Here is a 24,680-nt window from a genome sequence, read left to right on the forward strand (position 1 = left end):
CTCTCTCCTTCATGTCATAACCTGGGCCGTAGTACATCGGCATTGGGTGGATGGGGGTCACGGGTTGAGGGGTTGAGGCTAGCCAGCAGTGTGACCGTAGCCAGGCTGTGCGTAGGAAGGACAGTTAGGGTAAATGCTTGGTAGGACAAATGGCTGCCATTAGCCCTCGTTGGGTGGAGGACAGGGTGCAAGGTGTTGCGGTCCCCAGACGAGGGCAGGGAGGGTGCTGGGGTTGGACATGGTCGCTCAAGGGCTGAGGGAAGACCCCAGCTGGCAGACCCCAGCATCCAGGCTTTGTGAGTCTGAAACCACCTGCCTCAATCTTTTGATGATTTATTTACTCTCACAGCTTCAACTGTCAGCTCAATCCCTAAAGTACTCTATATCTCCAACCCAAATACACTTCCCAAATTCCAAGCTGGTTTTTCTAAATGTCTATTGGATAAATTCAACTCAATATTCCATGGATACCTCAATCTTAATTCATTTAATAATGTCCTCATTATCTTTGTCTCACCACCATCAATCCTATAGTCCCTTTACTAAAAATTAAGAATTCTTCCTCCAGTCTCTATTTTGAATTATAAATTATTCCTAACACTAGCATTATTTTACCAAACCTTAAATAGTTTTTAAAATTTACTGAAGTTCAAGCTCTAAACCAGTAATTCAGGCTGTGGTATCCTTGGCTTCTGCCTTCATTAATAACAGTAGTTATTAAATTGATATTTTAGTGTCTGCTGTGGGCACTGCTATTTCCATTAGTCTCTTACCCCTAGACTCAGTGGTGAGTGGAATAATTTCCCTGTAGTCTGGAGTTTACAATCCAGTGATGAAGACAAACACATAAGGAAATGAATGTGAAATGATAGGATCTTACCTCTGCTACAACCAATCCAGGACATTACATCCTGGAGTAGACAATAGGGAACATGTCTTGGAAATTTGGATCCTTCCATCACTCCATGGAAAAACATCACTGATTGACAAAGGATTAGGGGTCTTTAACAATCACAGAAAATGTTTACAATTTGTTGGTTGAAAACGACGTTTTTACTTTCATTTTCTGGATAACTAACTAGATTGACCATTTTTTCCCGTTGATGGGTCATTTGAATTTCCTGTTTCATGAATTATCTTTTCACACCCTTTCCCATTTTTCCATGCATAGTCTACTGGCTTTTCTCATTAATTCGAGGGAGCACTGATTGCATCGTGGTCCAGGCCATACTCCCACCTGGTCAAAGGACAGGCTGGGGTCAGGACCAGCTACAGGGAGGAGTTAAGGCTGGAGTCAGGCTGGGTCAGGGCTAGTTCAGGGTAGGATGGAGCCAGGCTGGGGTTCAGGGCTGGTCAGGGTGTCAGGGTGGAGGAGAGGCCTGTGGGGGTGTTTGGGGGACACTCAGGGCTGGGTACCGGCCAGAGTCAGGACTGGGCTGAAGCGGAAGTCGGAGCGGGGTCAGGGTGGGGTCAGGGCCAGGTGGAAGTCAGGCTGGAGTCTGGACAGGCTCAGTGACCTTGGCGATGCGCTCTGAAGCATGTAGCCGCCGAGGCCGAGGGCAGTCAGTGTCTCTGCTCTGGCTGCTGCTGCTACTGCCCTTGGCCACCCCAGGGCTGCGAGGCTCCCTGCCCATGGCCACGCCCGCCCTCGCTGCAGGGGAGACTTCGGAGGGCGGCGCCCCCGCCCCCAGTGCGCAGCCGTTGGCCCCCGGAGCCCCAGGTACAATGGCTGCGGGCGTTGTGTGGCGTGAAAGCGCTACACTGCAGGGCTGGGGGCCGGACTGTGGATGGAGGCCAGCAACCCCGGGTAACCGTAGTTTCATCTCCTCTCTGCCTTCCCTTCCAGTAGGCAGCCCAGAGACCGCTCAACACAGATGGGTCTCTGGCACCCCCCTCACCTCCCGGGCCTCTTGTTGGGATCTGCCCCAGGACCTGTGGGTGGGGCCATGAAACTGGCGACGGGTGGAACAGAGCATCAGGACTCCCAAATGAGGGACCTAGAATCGGGCCCAGGGGTCTCAGTTCCCTCCCCCAGGCCCAAGCACAGGCCTGGGACCAGGATCCACCTCTCAAAGGGCCTGGGCACACCCCTGAACCCCATTCCCTCTAAGGTGTGAGTCCTAGAACCAGGGTTGTGGTCATATAGCCCACCCCTGCTTTTCTAAATGGAGAGTCCTAAATCAGAGAGGGGTAGTGACCTTCCCCGGTTCACACAGCAGCAGACTCACCTCTGAACCTCTCTTCCTGAGATACTGGGGGATGATGGGAGGGCACAGACACTTAAAAGCCACAGTCTCTTGAGCAAGGAGCATTGGTAACCTCTGAGACCTTCAGTTCTTTGATCTGCAGAGTAGGCGTGGGGTGCACTAGCGAGGAAAATAAGGTCTGTGATGTGCCCAGCCCTTGGCAGGCCCACTCAGGGATGTCTGTCTCCCTGGAGATGCTGCCATTAGCCGATGTGGCCACCCTTGGTCCCCCTTGCCCCATGCTGCTGGACCCCTGGGCCCTCATCCTGCAGGGCTTGCTCAGTTGTGCTCTGCTGTCTACTTCTTGGTGGCAGCCAGTGAAGGCTGAGTCCTGGAAGTTCTGTCATTTTGGCCAGGCCACTTGACCCTTGGCCTTGCTTTTCCCATCTGTGAGGTGGAGGGCGGCCTCCCTGGTCCTGGTATTTGGGATACCACCGATGTCTCTATCACAGACAGGGGGAGGGGTTGTCTCCACAGCGTGTGGGAAGCCCAAGGCGATGGGGAGAATCTATGGAGGCCAGGACGTGGTGGCTGGCCAGTGGCCATGGCAGGCCAGCCTGCTGTACCGAAACGTGCACATCTGCGGAGCTGTCCTCGTCAACTCCCATTGGCTGGTTTCTACCGCCCACTGCTTTCTCAAGTGAGTCCTCCTTCCTGGGGCTCCAGCAGAGGGGCTGGTCGGGGAGGAGAATGCAGGGGGAGAGGAGGAAAGGGGTGATGGTTGTCTCATGTTGGTGCCTTTGGGCTTTGTTCAGGAGCAGTCTTCAAACACATGTCATTCCTGACTTTGACAGGCATCCCTTGAACCGGGAATGTCCTCTCCACTCACCTGCCCAGATCCTCCTCATCCTTCATCCTCAGTCCCTGTGCCTGTCCCCCAGGAAATTGGCAGTGTCCGTTCTGGCTACCATGCAGAGTGGATGGGCTCTTTGTGGTTGCCTCAGATTGTGGCTTCTCCTCAGTGTGCCTGCATTCCTGGGTGTCAGAGTCTAGGTAGGGACCTGGGGCTGCAGGGACAGCCAGCAGCTGGGCAATTCTTTTCATCACTTCTGCAAAACTGCATGCCTGGGAGGATCTGTGATGCCAGGCTGTGCGGGTGGGAGGTGGGGCTCTCTGACCTTACAGAGCAACGTGGCCCCTCAGGAGTCTAAGTCCTCTGTTCCTTCGATATCCAGCTTCTAAACAGATAAGGAGGGGGCCTGAGGGAACAGGGGCATCACAGCCTAGGTCAGGGAATTGGAGCTCCTGCACCGACTGGCTTTCAGAGCCCAGAGTCCTGTTGGCACATACTCTGTGCCACACTGCACGTGACTCCCTCTGTGGCATAGGAGGTGGCAAGACCCCACATCACTGTGCCTCTATCCTGTCAGCAGAGAACGTGGAGTGAGAAGGGGAGACTCTGAAGGACAGGGAGGGAGGTCAGGAGAGGGGCTGTGTTCCCGTTGGCATGGAGCAGGAGGGGTTTGCCAGAGCAGAAGGATTTGGGCATGGGGCGAGTGGGGAAGGGCTCTCCAGGTGGGTGAGCCAAGTGATCAAAGTCAGGAAGATGGGACGTTTCATCATTTGTGTTCAGGGAACAAGGCGAGGTTTTGTTTCCTGCACTCATTTCTCACTTAACCAATCTTTTGTGAGTGGTTATAACCAAGTAAACCAGCAGCCCTTGGTCAGGAAGGTGTTTAAAGAAAAGAGGGGCAGGAAAGTGTTGAGGCCAGGAGTTGGGTTGTGGGGAATGTTGGGGGGGGGGGTCAGGGTAGAGCTAGGGTTGAGCCAGAGCTCCTGTTGTGTACAACCAAAAGGCCCTGATGTGATGGCCCCACCAAGGACCCGTCCAGCACTAGGAATCTGTTCCTTCAATTCTAGGGTGTGATGGGGAAGCCATGTTTCCTGAGGTTGTGAGTAGAATATCAATCAGCCTCGAGAAAGAATGCCTCCTGACAGTTAGAAGGGGGAGACCAAGGCTGCCTGCATCACGTGGGGTGGAGGGGTCCACAGCAGTGTGAGCAGTTAGACAAGGATGTAAAACAGAGAGCTGTCCACACAGAGATGGTGGTGACAGTGGGCCCTTCCTCCTCCAGCAAATCCCATGTCCCGGAGGACTACCAGGTCCTGTTGGGAAGCACCCGGCTGTACCAACACACCCAGCACACCCGGAAGACGTCTGTGAGCCGGATTATCACTCACCCAGACTTTGAGAAGTTCCACCCCTTCGGGAATGACATAGCCATGTTGCAACTGCACGTGCCTGTGAACTTCACTTCCTACATCAGCCCAGCCTGCCTCCCAACCCCTGCCATGCAGCTGCCCAGTCACTTGTCCTGCTGGATTACCGGCTGGGGGATGCTCAGCGAAGAGAGTGAGAGGCTGTGGGAGGGGAGGCATGAGAGCAGGGAGAGGGAGGAGGGGGAGCAGGGGGAGGATGAGGAGGAGAGGGGAGGGATGAGGGCAGGAACAGCTCAGCCTGAGAGATCCCCAGGTAAAGAAGCCACTGGTCCTTGGTCCTCTGTGCCTCATTTCCAGTGGACTGGAGCAGTCTAGTTCTAGTTCTGAAAAGGATGTGATTCCAAAGCGGCAGAGTTTCCTAAGTCCAAGGCTCTGCAAGTCGGAGAAAGTTTGATTTTTGGGAAAAAGAATCTGTGTTCTTCGAGTATTCATGATTCTTGATTCCAAGGTTTTAATCTGCCATGGATCTGAGACTTTATAATTTAACTCAAAGGTCATGCTTTGAGCCTGGCCCATTCCAAGCCACTGCCAAAAGCCCTGATTTCCCATTGTCATAGAAGGTGCTCAGGAAAAGTGAAAAGAAACATTTATGGCTTCTGACCTCTGAGCTTGCCTGATCAAATTAGAATGATTACAACTTAAGGTCTTTTTGTACTTTATTGGCTCATTAGGTGCTCTGAATAACACAGAAAAAAGGAGGAATGAGGTCGAGGGGCACTATGGATGTCCAGCAAGCAGGCAGGCAGTCAAAGGGCACTGGCCCTGAGATCCACAGCCTGGCCTTTGCAGAAGTCAGATGGAGGACAAGGCTGGAAGAGACGTCTAGGGTGGCAGCCCTATGGGGACTCAGGGGCTAAACCTGTCACTCCACCTGTGGAACTGACTGTTAGGCATGTGAGCCAGGCCAGACAGCCAACAGGTCCATACCATTGGCTATGGACTAGTTATACTTTCGGGAAATGCTTCTGGTATAAGAAGAAAAAAGAATATATGTTTGTAATTATTTGTACAGGGTTTCTCAACAGAGGTGCTGCAGACATTTTGGACAGACCATATCTTCATTGGGTGGGTGATGCCACCATCCCTGGCACACACGTGCGCACACATACACACACACAGGGAGAGAGAGAGAGAGAGAGAGAGAGAGAGAGAGAGAGAGAGAGAGAGAGAGAGAGAGAGAGAGAGGCTGGTTCTTCCTCGAGGGCAAGGAAAATATCCCATTTGTTTTAATATCCCAGTCTGTTCCACTGGGCCTGGCACCTAGTAGGTACTCCACACCAGTCCAATAGACTCCAGTTGGCCTCCCAGCTCCCACCGTGTGTGCTCTGCTTTAGTCTCCACACAGCTGTGTATAGGTGCTTTAAAACATGATTCATGCCACTTTCCCACTCACTACACTCACTGCTTTCTCATTTGTGCTTAGAAAAAAATCCAAACTCCATACCTTGGCTATCAGCCTCTGTGTGATGTTGGCTCCCATCCTCTCTGCCTGTATCCCTCATGCATGCCATCCCAGCCAAGAGGCCACCTTCCTGCCTTGAATATGCCAAAGCCATCCTCGCCTCAAAGCCTTGACCTTGACCATTTTCTCTTCCTTGCTCACTCGCTCTTCCCACTAACCTTTGCATGACTTATTCTTCATTAGTTTTAAAACCCAGCTCTAAGGAGTTTTACTTCATCATGTGAGCTAAAACACGCAACCCCTACTATCACATCTTCCTGTTTTATTTCCTTCACGCTACTTATTAGTTGTAAAATAATTCTATTTACTTCACTTACCCTGTCTCCCCCAACAAAAATGCTCCCCTGTATCACTAGTATCTAAAAGATACGTAGCATGAGGATAGATGAATAGGTGAGTGACTGCTTGAGAGGATGAATGGGGTGGGTAGTTGGGAGGATGGCTGGGTGGATGGAGTGTGGGCAGATAAATGGAGTGAGTAGATATATTGATAGATGGAGAGGAGGGTGGGCAGGAGAATGATGGAGGAATGGATGAAAAGATGGGCAATGGACAAATGGATGGAAGGGTGAGTGGATGAATGGGGGTGTGAGGAAAGATGGGTAGATGGATGGAAGAATTGGTAGATGGAAGGATGAAAAGGTTAATGACAGACAAGTGGAGAATGGATGGGATGGTTCATGAAAGGGTAGGTGGTCAGTGAATGGTTGCTAAGCCCCAGGAATTGGCAGTGTTGCCGTTTTCCTTTGTGTAGTAGGAGAGGTACGGTCTATTGCTATATGACATTTGAGAAATAGGATAGGAGCTTTTTGCAGATAGGTTTTTGCAAATAGGATAGGAGCTTTTTGCAGACTGAAGCCATGTTGATGGATCAGTTGGCCAGAGAAAACCCCATGTGTAGGGTACACTGGTGAGCAGTAAGGCAGAGTGGGGGTTCAGAGTAGTATCGTCTGCTTAACTAGGCTAAGCGCACTTCACTGATCTCGTCCTTATCCTCGCAGCGCATCTACTCCCGCCCTTCCAACTCCAGGAGGGTAAGGTGAGCCTCATTGAGAACAAGTTCTGTAATATGTTATATGGACAAAGACTCGGCAAAGGCAGGAACTATTCTGTGCATGAAGAGATGCTGTGTGCCGGGGACTTCTTAACAGGAAAAGCCATCTGCCAAGTGAGTGAAGCCATTTCTGTTCTTCCCTTGCCTGATCTCAGGGCCTCAGTTTCCCAGGGGGAGACTGTATTGTCTCTACTCCCTTTGTGGAGACCCCTGGGACTTCCTGTTTCCTCCCTCTGCATGTCTTTCCTGGGCTCCATCCCTCAGCAGTGTCCCCCAGGACAGACCCTTCCTAAGCCTTCCTAAGCCACAAGACGGCATCTGCTGGCAGGACCCTCAAACAACATCTATTTCTGAGGCATATTTTAAACTTTTTAGTGAAGTATAACATACATTCAAAAGAGTATATAATTCCTAAGTATATAGTTTAATGAAGTTTTACATACTGTCATAGGTGACCAGTTCCCCAGATGTCCCACTCATTCATGCCCCCTTCCTGTCACTAACACCCCAGGGCACCACTGTCTTCACTTTTAACACCTTAGATTCGATTCCAAATTTTCCATAAGTGGAATTTATTCCCAGTTGGCCATCTTTCATGTCTTAACATTATATTTGTAAGACTCATCCACACGGTCACACATAGTTTTATAGTTGGTTTATTCTCACTGTTTTATAGGACTCTGTCATGTGAATTGAATTCTATAATCAGTTGTACTCTTGATGGGTATTTTAGTAGTTTCAAAGCTTTTTACTTTATTTCATTTCCAAATGTTTCATATATTTCATATTATGTTTCCCAGAAGCCCATGTGTAGAATTGTTGAGTTAAAAGGTATGTGGATGTACAGCTTTGGCAGATGTCACCAAACATCCCCAAAGTGGTTCTTGCACCAGTTCCGATTCCTCCAGCAGTGGATGAGTTTATATTCTTGTCAAAACTTGGCATTTTCCATCTTTTCTTAGTTTGGTGGGTATGTAGTATTATTTTATTGTGGTTTTAATTTGCATTTTCCTGATGACTAAGTAAGTATATTTTCATATGTTGATTGTCATCAGATATCTTCTTTTGTAAAATTTCCCTTTAAGTTTCCTAACCCCCTCGCATTTTTCTGTGGGGTTGTCTGTCTTTTTCTTTTAGGATCTCTTGGTATATTTGTACGTTCTGGGATATGAGTCCACTGTTGGGCATATGGATTGTGAATATCTCGTTTTGCTCTCTGTAATGTCCTATTTTATAGTTGGGCAAACAGGCCCAGAGAGGGAAAGTGACTAGCCTAAAGTAAGGCAGCTTACCCTAACCTGGTGTTCAGGCTCCAAGTCCAAAGCTGCCTCCGTAGCACCCTCTAGAGCCCAGCCTCCCAAACTGGCACTGGTGTTCTGAGCTTGCATAGATCATGCCATGAGGGGAGGAGAGATTGTTAGAGCTCTGGAGACAGAGACACTGCTCTGCTACATGTCCCAACCCTGTGACCTTTGCCTCTTCACCTTCTGAGCCTGTGTCCCCTTTCATAGTGTGGGGTTCTAAAACCTCCTTCATGGGATGGATGAGAGGATGGTGTAGTGGGTTGAACAGTGTTTCCCAAATTCATGTCTATTTGGGACTTCAGATGTGACCTTGTTTGGAAATAGGGTCTTTGCAGTCATGATTAGTTAAGAATCTTGAGTTGAGACCATTCTGGATTTAAAGTGGGGCTCTGAGTCCAATGACTGGTGTCCTTATAAGAAGGAAAGACACAGAGACACTTGGTTTCAGACTTCTGGCTTCTATAACTGTGAAAGAATAAATGTCTATAGTTTTTTTTTTAATTAAAATGTATTGGGGTGACAATAGTCAACAACATTTCATAGGTTTCAAGTGTGCAGTTCTATAATACATCAGCCATAGATTGCACTGTGTTCACCACCCAGAGTCAGTTTTCCTTCCATCACCGTATATTTCAGCCCGTTTACCTTTTTCTACCGTTGCCCCTCTCCCCTTACCCCCTGGTAACCACTAAATGGTTGTCTGTTGTCTATGAGTTTTTGTTTCTTCATTTGTATGTCTTGCTGCCTTCAGTATTATATCCCACATATGAGTGAAGTCATATGGTTCTTGAGTTTTTTTTTAATTACAGTTTATTGGGGCGACAATTGTTAGTAAAGTTACATAGATTTCAGGTGTACGATTCTGTATTACATCATCTATAAATCCCATTGTGTGTTCACCACTCAGAGTCAGTTCTCCTTCCATCACCATATATTTGATCCCCTTTAGCCTCATCTCCCTCCTCCCTTATCCTCTGGTAACCACTAAACTATTGTCTGTGTCTATGAGCTTTTGTTTCTCATTTGTTTGTCTTGTTCTTTTGTTGTTTTTGGTTCATACACCACATATCAGTGAAATCACATGGTTCTCTGCTTTTTTTGTCTGACTTATTTCACTTGGCCTTATAATCCCCAAATCCATCCATGTTGTCACAAATGGCGGTATTTCATCTTTTCTTAGGGCAGAGTAGTATTCTATTGTGTATATATACCACATGTTCTTTATCCAATCATCTATCGAAGGACAATTTTGTTGTTTCTATGTCTTGGCAACCATAAATAATGCTGCAATGAACACTGAAGTACATATATCTTTATGGATAAATGTTTTCAGATTTTTTTGGTAGATACCCAAGAGAGGGATTGCTGGGTCATGTGGTAATTCTATTAATTTTTTGAGGAACCTCCACACTACCTTCCATAGCGGCTGCACCAGTCTGCATTCCCACCAACAGTGTATGAGGGTTCCTTTTTCTCCACAGTCTCTTCAACACTTGTTATTTGTTTTGTTGATGATAGCCATTCTAACAGGTGTGAGGTGATACCTCACTGTGGTTTTGATTCGCATTTCCCTAACAGCTAGTGCAGTTGAACATTTTTTCATGTATCTGTTGGCTGTTTGTATATCTGTTGGGAGAAGTTTCGGTTCATGTTCTCTGCCCATTTTTTAATTGGATTGTCTTTTTGTTGTTGATTTGTATGAGTTCCTTATATATTTTTGATATTAGCGCATTATCAGAGGCGTTTGCAAATATCTTTTCCCATTTGGTTGGTTGCCTTTTTGTTTTGTTGATGGTTTCTTTTGCTGTGCAGAAGCTTTTTAGTTTGATATAGTCCCATTAGTTTTTTTTAGCTTTTACTTTCCCTGCCTTTGAAGTCAAATTCATAAAATCCTCTTTGAACCCAAAGTCCATAAGTTTAGTACCTATGCTCTCTTCTGTGCAGTTTGTTGTTTCCGGTCTCATGTTTAGGTCTTTGATCCATTTTGAGTTACTTTTGGGTGTGGTGACAGATAGCAGTCTAATTTCATTCTTTTGCACATGGCTTTCCAATTCCCCAACACCATTTATTGAAGAAGCTTTCTTTTCTCCATTGTATGTTTTTGTCTCCTTTGTCAAAAACTATCTGTCTATATTTATGTAGGTTTATTTCTTGTTTTTCAATTCTATTCCATTGGTCTGTGTGTCTGTTTTTCTGCCAATACCATGCTGGTTTGATTATTCTTGCTCTGTAGTACAAGCTGAAGTCAGGGAGTGTGATTCCTCCAGCATTATTCTTTTATCTTAGGATTGTTTTGGCTATTTGGGCTTATTTGTGATTCCATACAAATCTGATGATTTTCTATTCTATTTCTTTAAAAAATGCCATTGGGATTTTGATGAGGATTGCATTAAATCTATATATAGAACAATGGCCATTTTAACTATGTTCATTCTTCCAATCCATGAGCATAGAATGTCTTTCCATTTCTCTGTATCTTCCTCAATTTCTTTTAACAAACAAAGAAACAAAAACTCATAGACATAGACAATAGTTTAGTGGTTACCAGAGGGAAAGGGGGAAGGGGGTGGTAGATGAGGGTAAGGGGGATCTAATATATGGTGATGGAAGGAGAACTGACTCTGGGTGGTGAACACACAGTGTGATGTATAGATGATGTATTACAGAATTTCACACTTGAAACCTATGTAACTTTTCATTGTATAGGTCTTTCACATCCTTTGTTAAAGTTATTTCTAGGTATTTTATTCTTTTTGCTGCAGTTGCAAAAGGAATTATTTTTTATTTCTTTTTCTGAAATTTCATTGTTAGTATATAAGAATGCAATGGATCTTTGTACATTGATTTTGTAGCCAGCAACTTTACTGTATTCATTTATTACTTCTAATAACTTTTTGATGGAGTCTCTAGGGTTTTCTGTATCATCATGTCATCTGAAAAAAGTAACAATTTAACTTCTTCTTTCCCAATTTAGATGCCTTTTGTTTCTTTCTCTTGCCTCATCACTCTGGCTAGAACTTCCAATACTATGTTGAATAACAGTGGTGATAGGGGAAAACCCTGTCTTTTTCCTGAATGTAGATAAAAATGCTTCAGATTTTCACCATTAATTATGATATTAGCTTAGGGTATGTCATACATGACCTTTATTATGTTAAGGTATTTTTTTTTAATTTATTGGGGTGACGATTGTTAGTAAAATTACATAGATTTCTCGAGATCCATCCATGTTGTCACAAATGCTCCTATATCATCTTTCCTTAACGCCGAATAGTATTCCATTGTGTATATGTACCACAACTTCTTTATCCATTCATCTATCGAAGGACATTTTGGTTGTTTCCATGTCTTGGCCACCGTAAACAAAGCTGCAATGAACATTGGCGTACACGTGTCTCTATAGAGAAATGCTTTTATATTTTTGGGGTAGATACCCTCACCCCAATAAAATTAATAAAAAAAAAAAATTACATAGATTTCAGGTGTACAATTCTGTATTACATTATCTATAACCCCATTGTGTGATCACCACCCAGAGTCAGTTCTCCTTCCATCACCATATATTTGATCCCCCTTACCCTCATCTCTAACCTCCCACCCCCCTTACCCTCTGGTAACCACTAAACTATTGTCTGTATTTTCCCTCTACACACATTTAAGTGTTTAATCATAAATGGATGTTGTATGTTGTCAAATGCTTTTTCTGCATCTATATTTTATTTTTTTAAATTAAGTTTATTGGGGTAACAGTGGTTAATAACATTATGTAATTTCATATAATTATATAATGCAAGATTATAATTGGACATCTGTGTACCCTGTTGCATGCTCTTCAGCTGAAGTCTAGTTTCCTTCTGTTATCATAAATCGACCTCCTATACTCACTCCTATGCTCACTTTTCCTGCCTCCCACTGTCTTTCCCGTGTGGTTACCACCATTCAGTTGTCTGTATCTATGATTTTGTTTTTGTTTGTTTTATTATTCCATTACTTTTTGTTTTGTATTCCACATATGAGTGAAATCACATGGTTTTGTCAGTTTCCATTGACTTATTTCATTTAGCAAAATACCCTCCATATTAATCCATGTTGTCAAAAATGATAATATTTTATTCTTTTTATGGCTGAGTAGTAGTCCATTGTATATATGTACCACAACTTCTTTATTCAATAATCTGTCAATAAGCACTTAGGTTGTTTCCATGTCTTGGCTTTTGTAAATAATTTTTTCCGCATCTATTGATATGATCATATGATGTTTATCTTTTATTTTGTTTTATGTGGTGTATCACATTGATGGATTTACATATGTTGAACTGTCCTTGTGCCCTGAGATGAACCTCACTTGATGGTGATGTATAACATTCTTAATGCATCATTATATTTGATTTGCTAGAATTTTTTTTCCAGTTATATTCTTTTTTATTTTTAGTTTTACTTTTATTTATTTTTTTCAGTTATATTCTTGTATCTCTATATCCAATTCCAGCAGCAAGGGCTCTTCTGAGCTCTAGCTTTTAATATCTAACAGCCGATTGGACATCTGGATTTGCTAGAATTTTGTTTAGGACTTTTGCATCTGTATTCATCAGAGATATTGGTTGGTAGTTTTGTTTCGTTGTGCTATCCTTACCAGGTTTTGGTATCAGCGTAATGTTGGCCTCATAAAATGAGTTAAGAAGTATTGCCTCTTCTTTATTTTTTGGAAGAGTTTGAGTAGGACAGGTGTTAGATCCTCTTTGAATATTTGTTAGAATTCACTAGTGAAGCCATCTGGTTCTGGACTTTTGCTTTTGGGAAGGTTTTTGATTGTTTCAATTTCCTAACTGTTGATTGATTATTTAGTTTTTCCAGTTCTTCATGATTCAGTCTAGGAAGACTATATGTTTCTAAGAACTTGTCAATTTCTTCTAAGTTATTTGGTAGCATATAGTCCTTCATAGTATCTTGCATGATACTTTGTATTTCTGTTGTATCTGTGGTAACTTCACCTCTTTTTTTTTTAATTTTATTTTTATTTTTATTTTTATAATTTTATTTTTATCCCTCACACTGTGAAACCCCCTCCCCCCATCCACCACCACCCCGACGTCACACCGAGCCATCACATTATACACATAAAATTATAGTTGGCATTCATTAATGTCCAGCCTCTGGTGTACAATGCCATGACCAGGCATCCACAGCATCCCTGAGGTGGTCTTCCAAACAGGACACATGTCCATCGGACACCCAACAAAATCCCCAAACACTATCGGATAGTAACTTCACCTCTTTCATTTCTGATTTTATTTGTGTTTTTTCTTTTTATCTTAGTGAGTCTAGCCAAGGGTTTTCAATTTTATTCATCTTTCCAAAGAACGAGCTCTTTGTTGCATTATTTTTTCCTATTGTCTTTTTGTTCCCTATTTAATTTAGTTCTGTTCTGATTTTCATTATTTCCTTCTTTCTTATGACTTTGGGTTTCATTTATTCTTCTTTTGCTAGTTTTTTAAGGTGTAAGTTTAGGTTTTTTTAATGTGTGATTTTTATTTTTTGTTGAGATAGGCTTGTAATGATATAAATTTCCCTCTTATTACTGCTTTAGTTGCATCCCAATAATTTTGATATGATATATTGTCATTCTCATTTGTTTCTATATATCTTTTGATCTCTCTTCTTATGGCTTCTTTTACCCAGTCCTTCTTCAAAAGCATGTTGTTTAATCTCCACATATTTGTGCTTTTTTCTGTTTTCTTTTTTCAGTGGATATCCAATTTCAAAGCCTTGTGAACAGGGAATATGCTTGGTATAATTTCAATCTTCTTAAATTTGCTGAGGCTAGTTTTTTGACCCAACATATATAGTCTATCCTTAAGAATGTTCTATATACACTAGAAAAAAAATGTATATTCTGATGTTCTAGGATGAAGAGCTCTGTAAATGTCAGTTACGTGCATTTGACCTAATATGTCATTTATAGCTGATATTTCCTTGTTTGTTTTCTGTTTGGGTGATCTATCCATAGCTGTCAATGATGTATTTAGGTCCCCTACTATAATTGTGTTTTGGTCAATTTCTCCCTTTAGTTCTTCTGTCAGTAGTTGCTTTGTATACTTTGGTGCTCCCTGATTGGGGGCATATATGTTGATAAGTGTTATGTCTTCTTGTTGTATTTTCCCATTTATCATTATGAAGTCTCTTCATACCTTTTTTTTTGTCTCTTGTTACCTTTTTTATCCTGAAGTCTGTTTCATCTGATATAAGTATTGCTACATCTAATTTTCTCTGGCTACCCTTTGCATGGAGTATCAATTTCCATCCTTTCACTTCGAGTCTGTATTTGTCCTTGTAGCTGAGATGCATCTCTTGGAGCATATGGTTCGGTTTTCTTTTTTGATCTCATCTGCTGATCTGTGCCTTTTTATTGCTGAGTTCAGTCCATTTACATTTAGGATGACCATTGAAATATGAGGATTTCCTTTCTTTCTATCTTTTGTTTTGTGGTGGCTTGGTGTTTCCATTGTTTCTTTGCCTTTTTGTTGCTGTCTGTTATTTCAGTGTGGTAGTATTCTATGATTTTCCCTTCAGTTTCTTCTTTTTTTTATGTTGTATATTTTAGTTCTGGATTTTTTTGAGCAGTTACCATTAAGTTTATGTAAAATAATGTTCATATATATAGTAGTCCTTTTTCTTCAGCATGCTTCTTATCTCCATTTCCCTTTGCAGGTTCAGACCTTTACTCTCTCCCCTTTTATGTTTTTGTTGTCACAAGTTATCCTTACTTATGCTGTGAGTTGATTTCCGAGTTGCAGTAGCAAGTTGCCCTTTTCTTCTTTTTCTCTCTTTTTTTAAATGTTCTTTTTCTCTTTTATTCCTTTTATGTTATGTTTAAGTGTATAGTGCCCTATTTTTTCGTAAGGGTTGCCATTTTCTGCTTCTGTCTGTTCATAATATTGCTCATGGTTTTGTATTCTTTGATTTTTGTTTGTTTGTTTCAGGTCGAATAGTCTCCCTCAGTATTTTTTGTAATGCAGGTCGTGTGTTAGAAAATTCCCTCAGCTTCTGTATGTCTGGAAAGGTCTTTATTCTTCCTTTATATCTAAAGGATATCTTTGATGGATATAATATTCTTGGCTCATGATTTTTCTCTTTCAATAGTTTGAATATTTGGTTCCAATCCCTGTTGGCTTGTAGAGTTTCTGCTTAAAAATCTGATGATAATCTAATGGTCTTTCCTTTTAAGGTTACCATCTTCTTTTCCCTGGCTGCCTTAAGAATTCTTTCTTTGTCATTAATTTTTTTTTTTCATCCCAGATTGCTGTTTTTGTTGTTGTTGTTGTTGTTTGTTTTTAAAGATTTTATTGGGGAAGGAGAACAGGACTTTATTGAGGTACAGCGTGTACTTCCAGGACTTTTTTTCCAAGTCAAGTTGTCCTTTCAATCTTAGTTGTGGAAGGTGCTGTTCAGCTCCAAGTTGTTGTCCTTTCAGTCTTAGTTGTGGAGGGTGCAACTCAGCTCCAGGTCCAGTTGCCATTGCTAGTTGCAGGGGGTACAGCCCACCATCCCTTGCGGGAGTAGAGGAGTTGAACCGGCAACCTTGTGGTTGAGAGCCCACTGGCCCATGTGGGAATCGAACCGGCAGTCTTCGGAGTTAGCGGCATGGAGCTCCAACCGCCTGAGCCGCAAGGCTGGCCCTGTCATTAATTTTTGACAGCTTCAATACAATATACCTTGGAGAAGGCCTGTTGGGATAAGTAATTAGGTGTTCTATTTGCTTCTTGGATTCGAGGATCCAGTTCTTTCCACAAGTTTGGGAAGTTCTCATTGACTTTTTGTTAGAACATACTGTTTGTTTCCTTCTCCATTTCTTCTCTTTCTGGTATACCCTTTATAATTATGTTGCTCTTTCTGATGGAGTCAGAAAGTTCTTGTAGAATTCTTTCATTTCTTTTAACTCTTAAGTCTCTCTCTTCTTCCATCTGTGCCATTTCCAGATTTTTATCTTTGATATCACTAATTCTTTCCTCTGTCCCTTCAGCTCTACTACCTAAAATGGCTATTTCATTCTTCTTATTGAGCTTTTCATCTCCCAAATTTTTATTTGGTGATCATTTAAATTTTAATCTCTTTAGTAAAATGTTCATTTTGTTCTTTGATTGTGTTTCTGAGTTCATTAAACTGCCTTTCTGTGTTTTCTTGCATCTCGTTGAGTTTTTTCAGCACTGCAATCTTGAATTCATTTAAGTCACATATTTCCATATCTTTTAGTACATTTTCTGGAGAGTTTTCATTTTCTTTCTGAGCTTCCTTGTTATCTTGGTTATTCGTGGCAATTAATGACTTATTATTTCTCTTCCTGGGTATCTACAGGAGTGGGTTCTGCATCAGGTTGTTATAAAAAGGTCTTTCTTTTGCTTTACAGTAGGTGTTGCTGGAATGTTTTTTTCTCTTCCACTGTTGCCTTTTACTTTCTCTCACTCCGTAGTGTTACATTTTTTCTTGTACTGTCCCAACTTCTCACATGATGGGCATTCCCTGGAAAGTGGGCTTCTCCTTTGTGAGCAGGCCACCTGGATGTCAGGGTACTGCCTCCATGGGAATATGTGGAGGGTGATAGAGTTCTGAGCTTCTGAAATCCCAGTGCCCCTGCAGCCCGATGCAGAGCCTGTGTGTCTCAATGGCTCTGGTTGCCCCCGCAGGGAACCACCCAGACAGATGGGGGCAGGGTGGGCAGTGAGAGGTGGCTGGTGTGTTTGTGACTCTAAGCAATGGTGACTACCAGCCCCCCGGGTTTTCTTGCCCCTACAGTTCCTTCCCTTTCACTGGAATTAGTTGCACTGTGAGTCTGTGGCTGTGTGAACTTCTTTCCTGTTCTCAGGGCTGTTGATATTCTGTTCTTTAATCTGCTACCATTTCTTCTGGAGCCTGCTACTAACATTGGAAGAGTCGGGGTGGATTGAGCTCTGGGAGGGTAACAGGGAGGCAGCCAGGCTCTGTGTCTTTGTTTTCTGTGTTTTGCCTGGCAGAGGGCTTAAGCTACCATTCTGATCTTTGCTCCGTGGTCTCTGATGTGAGTGCTGGGTTCAGCTGTATTATATGCTGATCCCTTAGGCAGGTCTCTGGGCCAAAGAGAGTGTGCCTGCAGCCTGGATTCTTTTCTCTTCCATGACCAAAGTGAACTCTGGGCTGCATCCTGTGGCCTGCAGCCTATGTCTCTACACTACTCCTTTCCCTTCTCCCCTGCTCACCCGATTTGCCCACCTTCAGGTGATTCGATGTACGGATCTCTCAGGCATTACTGTGTTATGTGCAGGAAATCCTTTGTTGAGTTATAGCCATTTAATTTGTTGTGACTTCCAGTGGAGATTTCAAGAAACACTCCTTATGCCCCCATTTCTGTAATGCCCTTATAGTTGTTTTTTTTTTTTAAGCCACCCAGTTTGTGGTAACATGTTATAGCAACCCCAGGAAATGCAGACAGGAGGAATGAGATGCACCTGGCCCATGGGAAGACCTCATGGACAGCTGTTTCATTACTGCCCAGTGAGTTGCTGAGCCAGATGGAGGATGCTTGGCCACCTGCTCTCCTGGTAGAAGATAGACCCAGGTTTTTGGCTCCCAGTCTATAGCCAATGGCATGGACCTGCTGGCTAGCTGGCCTAGCCCATGCTTCTCACAGAGTTAGTTCCAGAGGTGGTGCAAAGGCTTTAGCCTGAGTCCCCATATGGCTGTCATCCTAGACCTGTCTTCCAGCCTTGTCCTCCACCTGCTCTCTTCTGCAAAGGTCATTCCAGTGGATCTCAGGGCTAGGACCCTTTTCCTGCCTGCCTGCTGGATATCAATACTGCCCCTCGACCCCATTCCTGTAGTTTCTCCACAGGCTGAGGGCACCAATGAGCTGGACATCTGCGAGTCCCTCCCTCTTCCCTTAGCCTTTCAGACACTACAGCCTGTCCTTGAGATTCCATTTGGATTCATCTTCTGCTCTGGTCTTCACTCTCCACCCTAGGGCTCTCTTTTCTCCTCTGAAGTGCTCCTCCCCCCTACACAGGGCACCCAGAAACAGCTCTGAGGAAAGACAGGGCCGCAGGGTGACTCTGTAGAGCAGACTGTAGGGCAGGACGGACCTGGTTCTAGTCTTCAATCTGTCATTTACTGGGCACTGTGATCTTAACTATGTTTTCTCATCCATGAGAAGGGGTTGCTAACAGCCTCCACTTTATAAGGCTCCTGTAGAAAATTTAGCATGGTGCCTGGTATTTGGTAAGTGCTTAACAAGTTCTGGCTTTCATTTCCTAGCCTGGTCTGCCGTCCTCTATCTGAGTTGTATGTGTTCTTCTGGGTCTGTCTTAGACCTGTTCTCTCACCCAAAGTGGAATTCACTGCCCTGGCCATACCAGACACATGCACACACATGGTTTGCTTTGTCTGTACAGTAGTGCAAACCACTACTTACTTTGCATGGGGTACATTAGAGTTGATGTTTCCTCTGCCTTCTGAGAGCTTGGAGGCTGTTGGAGCCTTTCTCACCTCTCCCAGACTGGCCCAGAATCCAGCATAATTTTGGCAACTTTATGGCTCATTTGTGTGAATCTCTGAGGCCTAGAGTAGACAGGAACCACTGCCTTGGACAAATACCAGGCCTTCCCCTGGCCTCAAAGAGCTGCGGGTGGATGCACTATGGGGAGAGCAAAGGGTACTCCAAATGGGGCCCTTTGAGGACAAGAACTGAGGCAGTGATGGTGCAGTCCTACTGTCCAAGAAGACCTCATGTATGAATTTCCTACGACTGCTGTGACAAATCACCTCAAACTGGGTGGCTAAAACAACAGAAATTTATTATTTTACATTTCTGGAGGTACAAAGTATAAAATCAAGGTGTGTGCGGGGCTGGTTCCTTTTGGAGGCTCTAGAGGAGAATGTATCCTGATTTTCCTGGCTCCTAGAGGCTGCCTGCAGTCCTTGTCTGGTGGCTTTTCCTCCATCCTCAAACTTATTACTCCAGCCTCTGCTTCTGTCATCACGTCTCCTTCTCTGACTGACTGGCTGCCTCCCTCTTTGCTTCTGGGGACTTGTGATGACATTGGGCCCAACCAGGTAAGTAAGGATAGTCTTTCTATTTCACAATCCTCAGTTCAACCATATCTTCAAAGTCCCCTTTATCATGTAAGGTAACATAGTCACAGGTTCCAATCATAAGGATATGCATCTTGGGGGATCATTTTTTTTTTGGCCAGCTCTGTCCTTCAAGCTGGCCTTCCCCCAGCCTCCTTGTTAGCTGGAGAGCTTGCTTCTAATTTCACTGAGGACACTGAAGCATTAAGACGAGGGCCTGCTCATCTTCCCAGCCCTGTATTCTCCATCCTTCATCCTCCGTCTCTCCTGAGCCTCACATCCAGCTGAGCCTTCCTGGAGCACTGGGTGCTCAGAAGCTCTCCTGCTCCCTGTCCTCTGTCTCTTCCTCTCATGACTTCTGGGTAAACTTGCAGCTGCAATCTCCCTCCTGCTTCTGCCCAGTTTCTCTGCCTCTTTTCCCAAAAGACTCCTCCTGACAGCACTAAGTCTCTTTAACCCACTCCACCCAAGTATGTCCCCTTCATGCCACCAAAACTATGTGACCAACATCCCCAGCAGCCTCATTCTTGCCAGAGCAAGGTAGTTCTGAGTCCTTCTCTCACTCGGCACATCAGTAGGTCTCACTCTCATTTCCTGGGCACTGAGACTTGCCAGCTGCTCCACTCTGCTCCTGGTCCCCTCCTGCCTCTAAATCCTGGAGACCCCAGGACTCTGTGCTCAGTTTGCTCCCTTCTCTTTCTGCACCTTCACCCTGGTTGGTGAGGAAGACTCAGATTCAACATGTCCCATTAGTTCCTCCTTCAAGATATTATCTCAAATCTGACTGTTTCTCCCCATCAATAATCTCTCATCTCTCACCTGTGGCTGCTCCTAACTGGTCTCACCTCTTAACTTATAGTCAGCATGGTCCATTCTCCACAGCACACGAGAGTGACCCCCCCACCAAGACAGGTCAGGTTACCTCTTGCATACAGTTCTACACTGGGGGCAAACCCAAGATCCCACCATAAGGCCCATGTGATCCACGTCATGTCTGCCCCCTTCGCTCCCCACATGGCCTCACTGTTCTTTCTCTTTCTCCCATCCACCCGACAAGTTCCCTCTTTCCTCTTTGTACTTACTCTCCCTCTGCTCTTGCATCAGAAAGATAGGTTACTGTTTGGAGTCTCAGCTAATGGGTGCCATCACCCATTGAGATATTCTCTCTGTTCTTGTCCCCGTCTCTTCCATGGCTCATTTCCATGTCACATCTGACCACGGCGCACTTATTGGCTTGTTTACAAAATCACCATGAGGGAGAGGCCTTGTTTTTTCACCTCTGTGCTCCCAAGTGCAGAAGCTACCTTGGATGCTCCACGTGCAGTTTGGAAAGGTGGATGGAACAGTGACCAAGCATGGCTGTGGCTCGTGCTCCCTCACCCCCCAAAGACGAGAGCCTCCTTTTGGCCAATAAATGAAGGAGACTTCAAACTGGGTGTTTCTGCCCTGATAACATCTCAGGACTCTAATAATCCCTAGCAGATTTCTGGGGTCTCCTCCTCCACTCCCCAGGCAACGCAGGCTGCCTCCACCAGACCTTGACCTGGGCATTTTCTGAAGAAGCTGAGAGGAAACCAAAGGCCTACATGAGTGAAAAAGGAAGAAGACCCAGGTTGGGAAATGCTGCTGCAGCCTAGGGTAGGGCAGGAGCTGGGGTCTGTGGAGGCTTCAGCTGGCTGGGCTCAGCTCACAGGCCCGCCTTCTTGGAACCTGTCCATGAAGGTATTCCCTCTTGGCTTTGGGTAGTGCCTTGTCCTGGGCTACCAGGCCCTTCCTAGGTGCAAGGGCAAAGGGTGGGGTACATGTGTTGATAGATTTAGATCCATGATCTTCCTGAGGGTCAATCAGAAGCTCTTTGAAGTGTGACTCCAATGCCCACCAGGATGACTGATGCTGTCCACAGTGGGACGCTTGTATCTGGACTTTCACAGAGGGCCACCTAAGTGTGACCTGGACAGTGGAGGCTCACAAGCCCCACATGGCCAGACTCTGTCATTCCCTAACTCTCCTCTCTTTCCTAGGGTGATTCCGGGGGCCCTCTCATCTGTGACCTCCTCAGTTCCTGGGTTCTGGTGGGGCTGGCCAGCTGGGGTTTTGACTGCCAGCACCCCATCCACCCCAGTGTCTTCACCAGCGTCATCTACTTCACTGACTGGATTGACAAGATCCAAAGGCTCACACCTCTTCCTGATCCCGCTGCTGCCCTTCCTCATACCCAGTTTCCATACCATGCTCTGCAGGCTGTGGGTTCTCCAGGGCCTGGCACAGCCATGAATCTTCAACAGACCTGGATTTCACTGCTGCTTGTGCTCAGGGCCTGGTAGTTGGCCCTGTAGTGACCCACCGAGTCCTTATGCCCCTGCTGACTTCCTCAGGTCCCAGTCTCCACGCTGGAACCTTCCATGCTCCACTCCCCCAGTCCCACCAGCTCTCAGTGTTTCCTTCTCCTTGACTTTCCTGCTGATCTCTTTCCAACCCCCAAACAAAGCCTGCAAAATTGAAACAATAAAGATTCACCGTGTTCTTATATTGGGGCTCCACTGCCCCTTCTGCTCCTTAGTACACACCCCTTCCCTTAGCATCAGTCATCTGGCTTCTTGGGCAAGGAAACAGGGCCTGGCAGGGAGACTGTCCCAGGAGGAAGGCAGACGTAGGGACACTGAGGGAGCCAGGCCACCAGCTGGAGAGAGAGAAGGGTGTCTTCACTCATAAACTCTGCCCATACTGTGGGGAGCATATAGGCCTTCAGAAGAAGTGTATCAGTCAGCTCAGGCTGCTGTAACAAAAATTACAGCTTTGAGTGGCTTAAGCAACAGGAATTTATCATCTCACAGTTCTGGAGGCTGGAAGTCTGAGATCAAGATGTGGGCAGAGTTCATTTCTCTTGAGGTGTCTCTCCTCGACTAGCAGATGGCCATCTTCTCCCTGCGCCTTCATGTAATCTTCCCTCTGTGTGTGTCTGTGTCCTAATCTCTTCTTATATGGACAGTAGTCAGATTGGGTTAAGCCACCTTAGTGACTTCATTTTAACTTAATCCTCTTTAAAATCTGTATCTCCAAATATGGTCACATCCTGAGGTGTTGGGGGCTGGGACTTTAACAGATGAATTTTAGGGGACACAATTCAGCCCATAATAGGAAGTAAGACCTTTGCCATGTGTTTAAAGTACGGGGGAGCAAAGGTCTTCCCTACAGTAGACAAACATCATACCTGGGGTTTGGAGGAGGACCTACTCCCAATAGAGGTGGAGAAAACTTCCCAGAGTGCAGGGCAATGGAGCCAGACTAGGGTCCATGATCCAGGCCATGAAGGGGGTCTAGCCTGTGGCATAGGTGGCTTTCAGATGTGGGGGATCTGGGAAAGTGAGTCAGAAGCAGACATAGGAGGGCAAATGCCAGACTGAGAGCCAAGGTTCAGTCCAGGAGTCCTCAGACCTCTGCTTCTAGAGTTGACTCTCAGCACCCTCCTCACCTGTCCCCAGGGCTCCACTCTCCCAGTCTGAAGGGTCCCAAACCCTGCCCACCTCCATGACCCCCAAACACACATAAAACTTCTCCCTCTGTTCAAAGCCCCAAGTTATCTTGCCCCAAAGTGTCCATACACTTCTAGCAGTTAGACCCTTGTGTCACATTTTCTGCTTAGCTAACACAGGACTTAGTGGCCAGACAATAAGCTTTGATTCAGTGTCCTAAGTCATCATTCTTCCCAATCTGCCTGGCACAGGATCCTTGTGCAGCCAGCAGGCCTCAGAATGCACCCACCCCACCCTTCAGAACTCATGAGAAAGTGGGAAAACTTCCATTTAGTGTATGTCCAATGTGGACCAGATGCCAGTCAAAGGGGTCAATGCAAATTCTTTCCAATCCTGCCATTTCCCAATATCCTGGACCTTCACCAGCGGATGGACACAAATGGACTTACATGCCCATTAACACTGGGATCTCACTGGCTTGAGTTGGGAACTTGCACAGGAAATCCCTTCCCAAGGTAATCTTGGGAGGCCGCAAGAAGGTGTCTTCCCTGTGTCCACACTGTATGGGCATTGCTGGTGGCCCTGGTCCTGACTGTCCCTTTGGCTGGGGCTTCAGCAAGGTGGTACCACTATGCATAGCTGTGGACCCACCACCAGCGTCAGCTCAGCTATCGCTGGAATGTGAAGAAGAACATTCTCTTCCTTGGTAGTAAACTAGTTATAGGGTCTCTGGCAGGGTTGCTCAGGCCCCTGGATGTCAGTGAGTTACCGAAACACCATGTAGCTCACACGTTCTCCAAAAGGTCAGGGAGCTCAGGTAGTACAGTTGGAGTATGGACACTCCACTGGTTCTAAACTCCTACTCACCCCCCAAATGTGGCAGCCTCAGGCTGGCTGTGTTCCAAGGAGCCTGGCATTCATATACCTTATTCCTGGAGACAGGTGATTTCCAGCTGCTTCTGATGTTTTCAGACCTCTAACCAAGGGATCCCAAAACATACCTACTCCACAAACAGATCGACCAAATTTCAGCTCCAGCCCAGTTTCCCCATTACCTGAAACCAACTTAGTGCTCAGTATTATTATTCTGGTTTAGGTTCTTTTTAAAGATAAATTGAAGTCTAGTAAGGTTAGGTACCTTTTCAGAGATGACATAGGTGGTAAGTAGTGGAACAGGAATTCAAACCTAGACCTCTATTGAGACAGTTTAAACATGTTTGTTCCTGTAGGCTGCACGGAAATGCCTGTCACCCTGTCTGACCTCTCTTTAGACCCCTGGGAAAGGCTTACTCTGACTTGTCCAAAGAGTAGCCCCAGATAACCTCTCTCAAATAGAGAGACTAGCGTAGGAGTGGAGAGCCAATCCAGAGTGGATGAAAAGGGTTGAGCAGAGAAAGTAAGGAGCCAGTGAGCCTGGGAGCAGGGACTGGAGGGGCATTAGAATTCTGGGGAGAGAGACTTGAAAGTTCTGCCATTAGGGACCTTGCCAAATGGTTCACTGACATGGGCTGCTCTCATTGCTAAAGTCAACTCCAGACAAGCTATGGAAGTGAGGAAAAAATCCTCAATTGGAGGCTTTCAGTTTCCAATCTACAGTGTAAGGAGCTTAGAAGTCATCACTCTTATCCTCAAGACAAGAAAATAATTGCAACAACTGAAAATAAACAACTCTTTTTAGACCCATCAGAGAATGGGTATAACTTAAAGGTAAAATACTGCCTTTAAAATTAGAGAGACAGGCAGATACAGAGAGTGACAGGTTCCAGAGCCAGTACTGGTATAGGAGAACTTGTATTGTAATTGATGAAGTGTTGGAGGCTTAGT

General features: G+C 45.1%; 1 protein-coding gene across 1 annotated transcript; it reads left to right on the forward strand.

Moving 5' to 3' along the window:
* Window positions 1-1,524: 1,524 nt before the first annotated feature.
* Window positions 1,525-21,707, forward strand: LOC308504715 (putative serine protease 47; the record flags this gene model as incomplete). The annotated part of the gene is made up of 5 exons (XM_081065903.1): window positions 1,525-1,720; window positions 2,724-2,886; window positions 4,322-4,599; window positions 6,930-7,096; window positions 21,405-21,707. 5 exons carry the CDS (start codon window positions 1,525-1,527, stop codon window positions 21,705-21,707), a joined length of 1,107 nt encoding a protein of 368 aa, XP_080922029.1.
* Between the last annotated feature and the right edge of the window lie 2,973 nt (window positions 21,708-24,680).

This window comes from Rhinolophus hipposideros, assembly GCF_964194185.1.
Source record: "Rhinolophus hipposideros genome assembly, chromosome: 11".
In the NCBI taxonomy this organism is placed as follows: Eukaryota; Metazoa; Chordata; class Mammalia; order Chiroptera; family Rhinolophidae; genus Rhinolophus; species Rhinolophus hipposideros.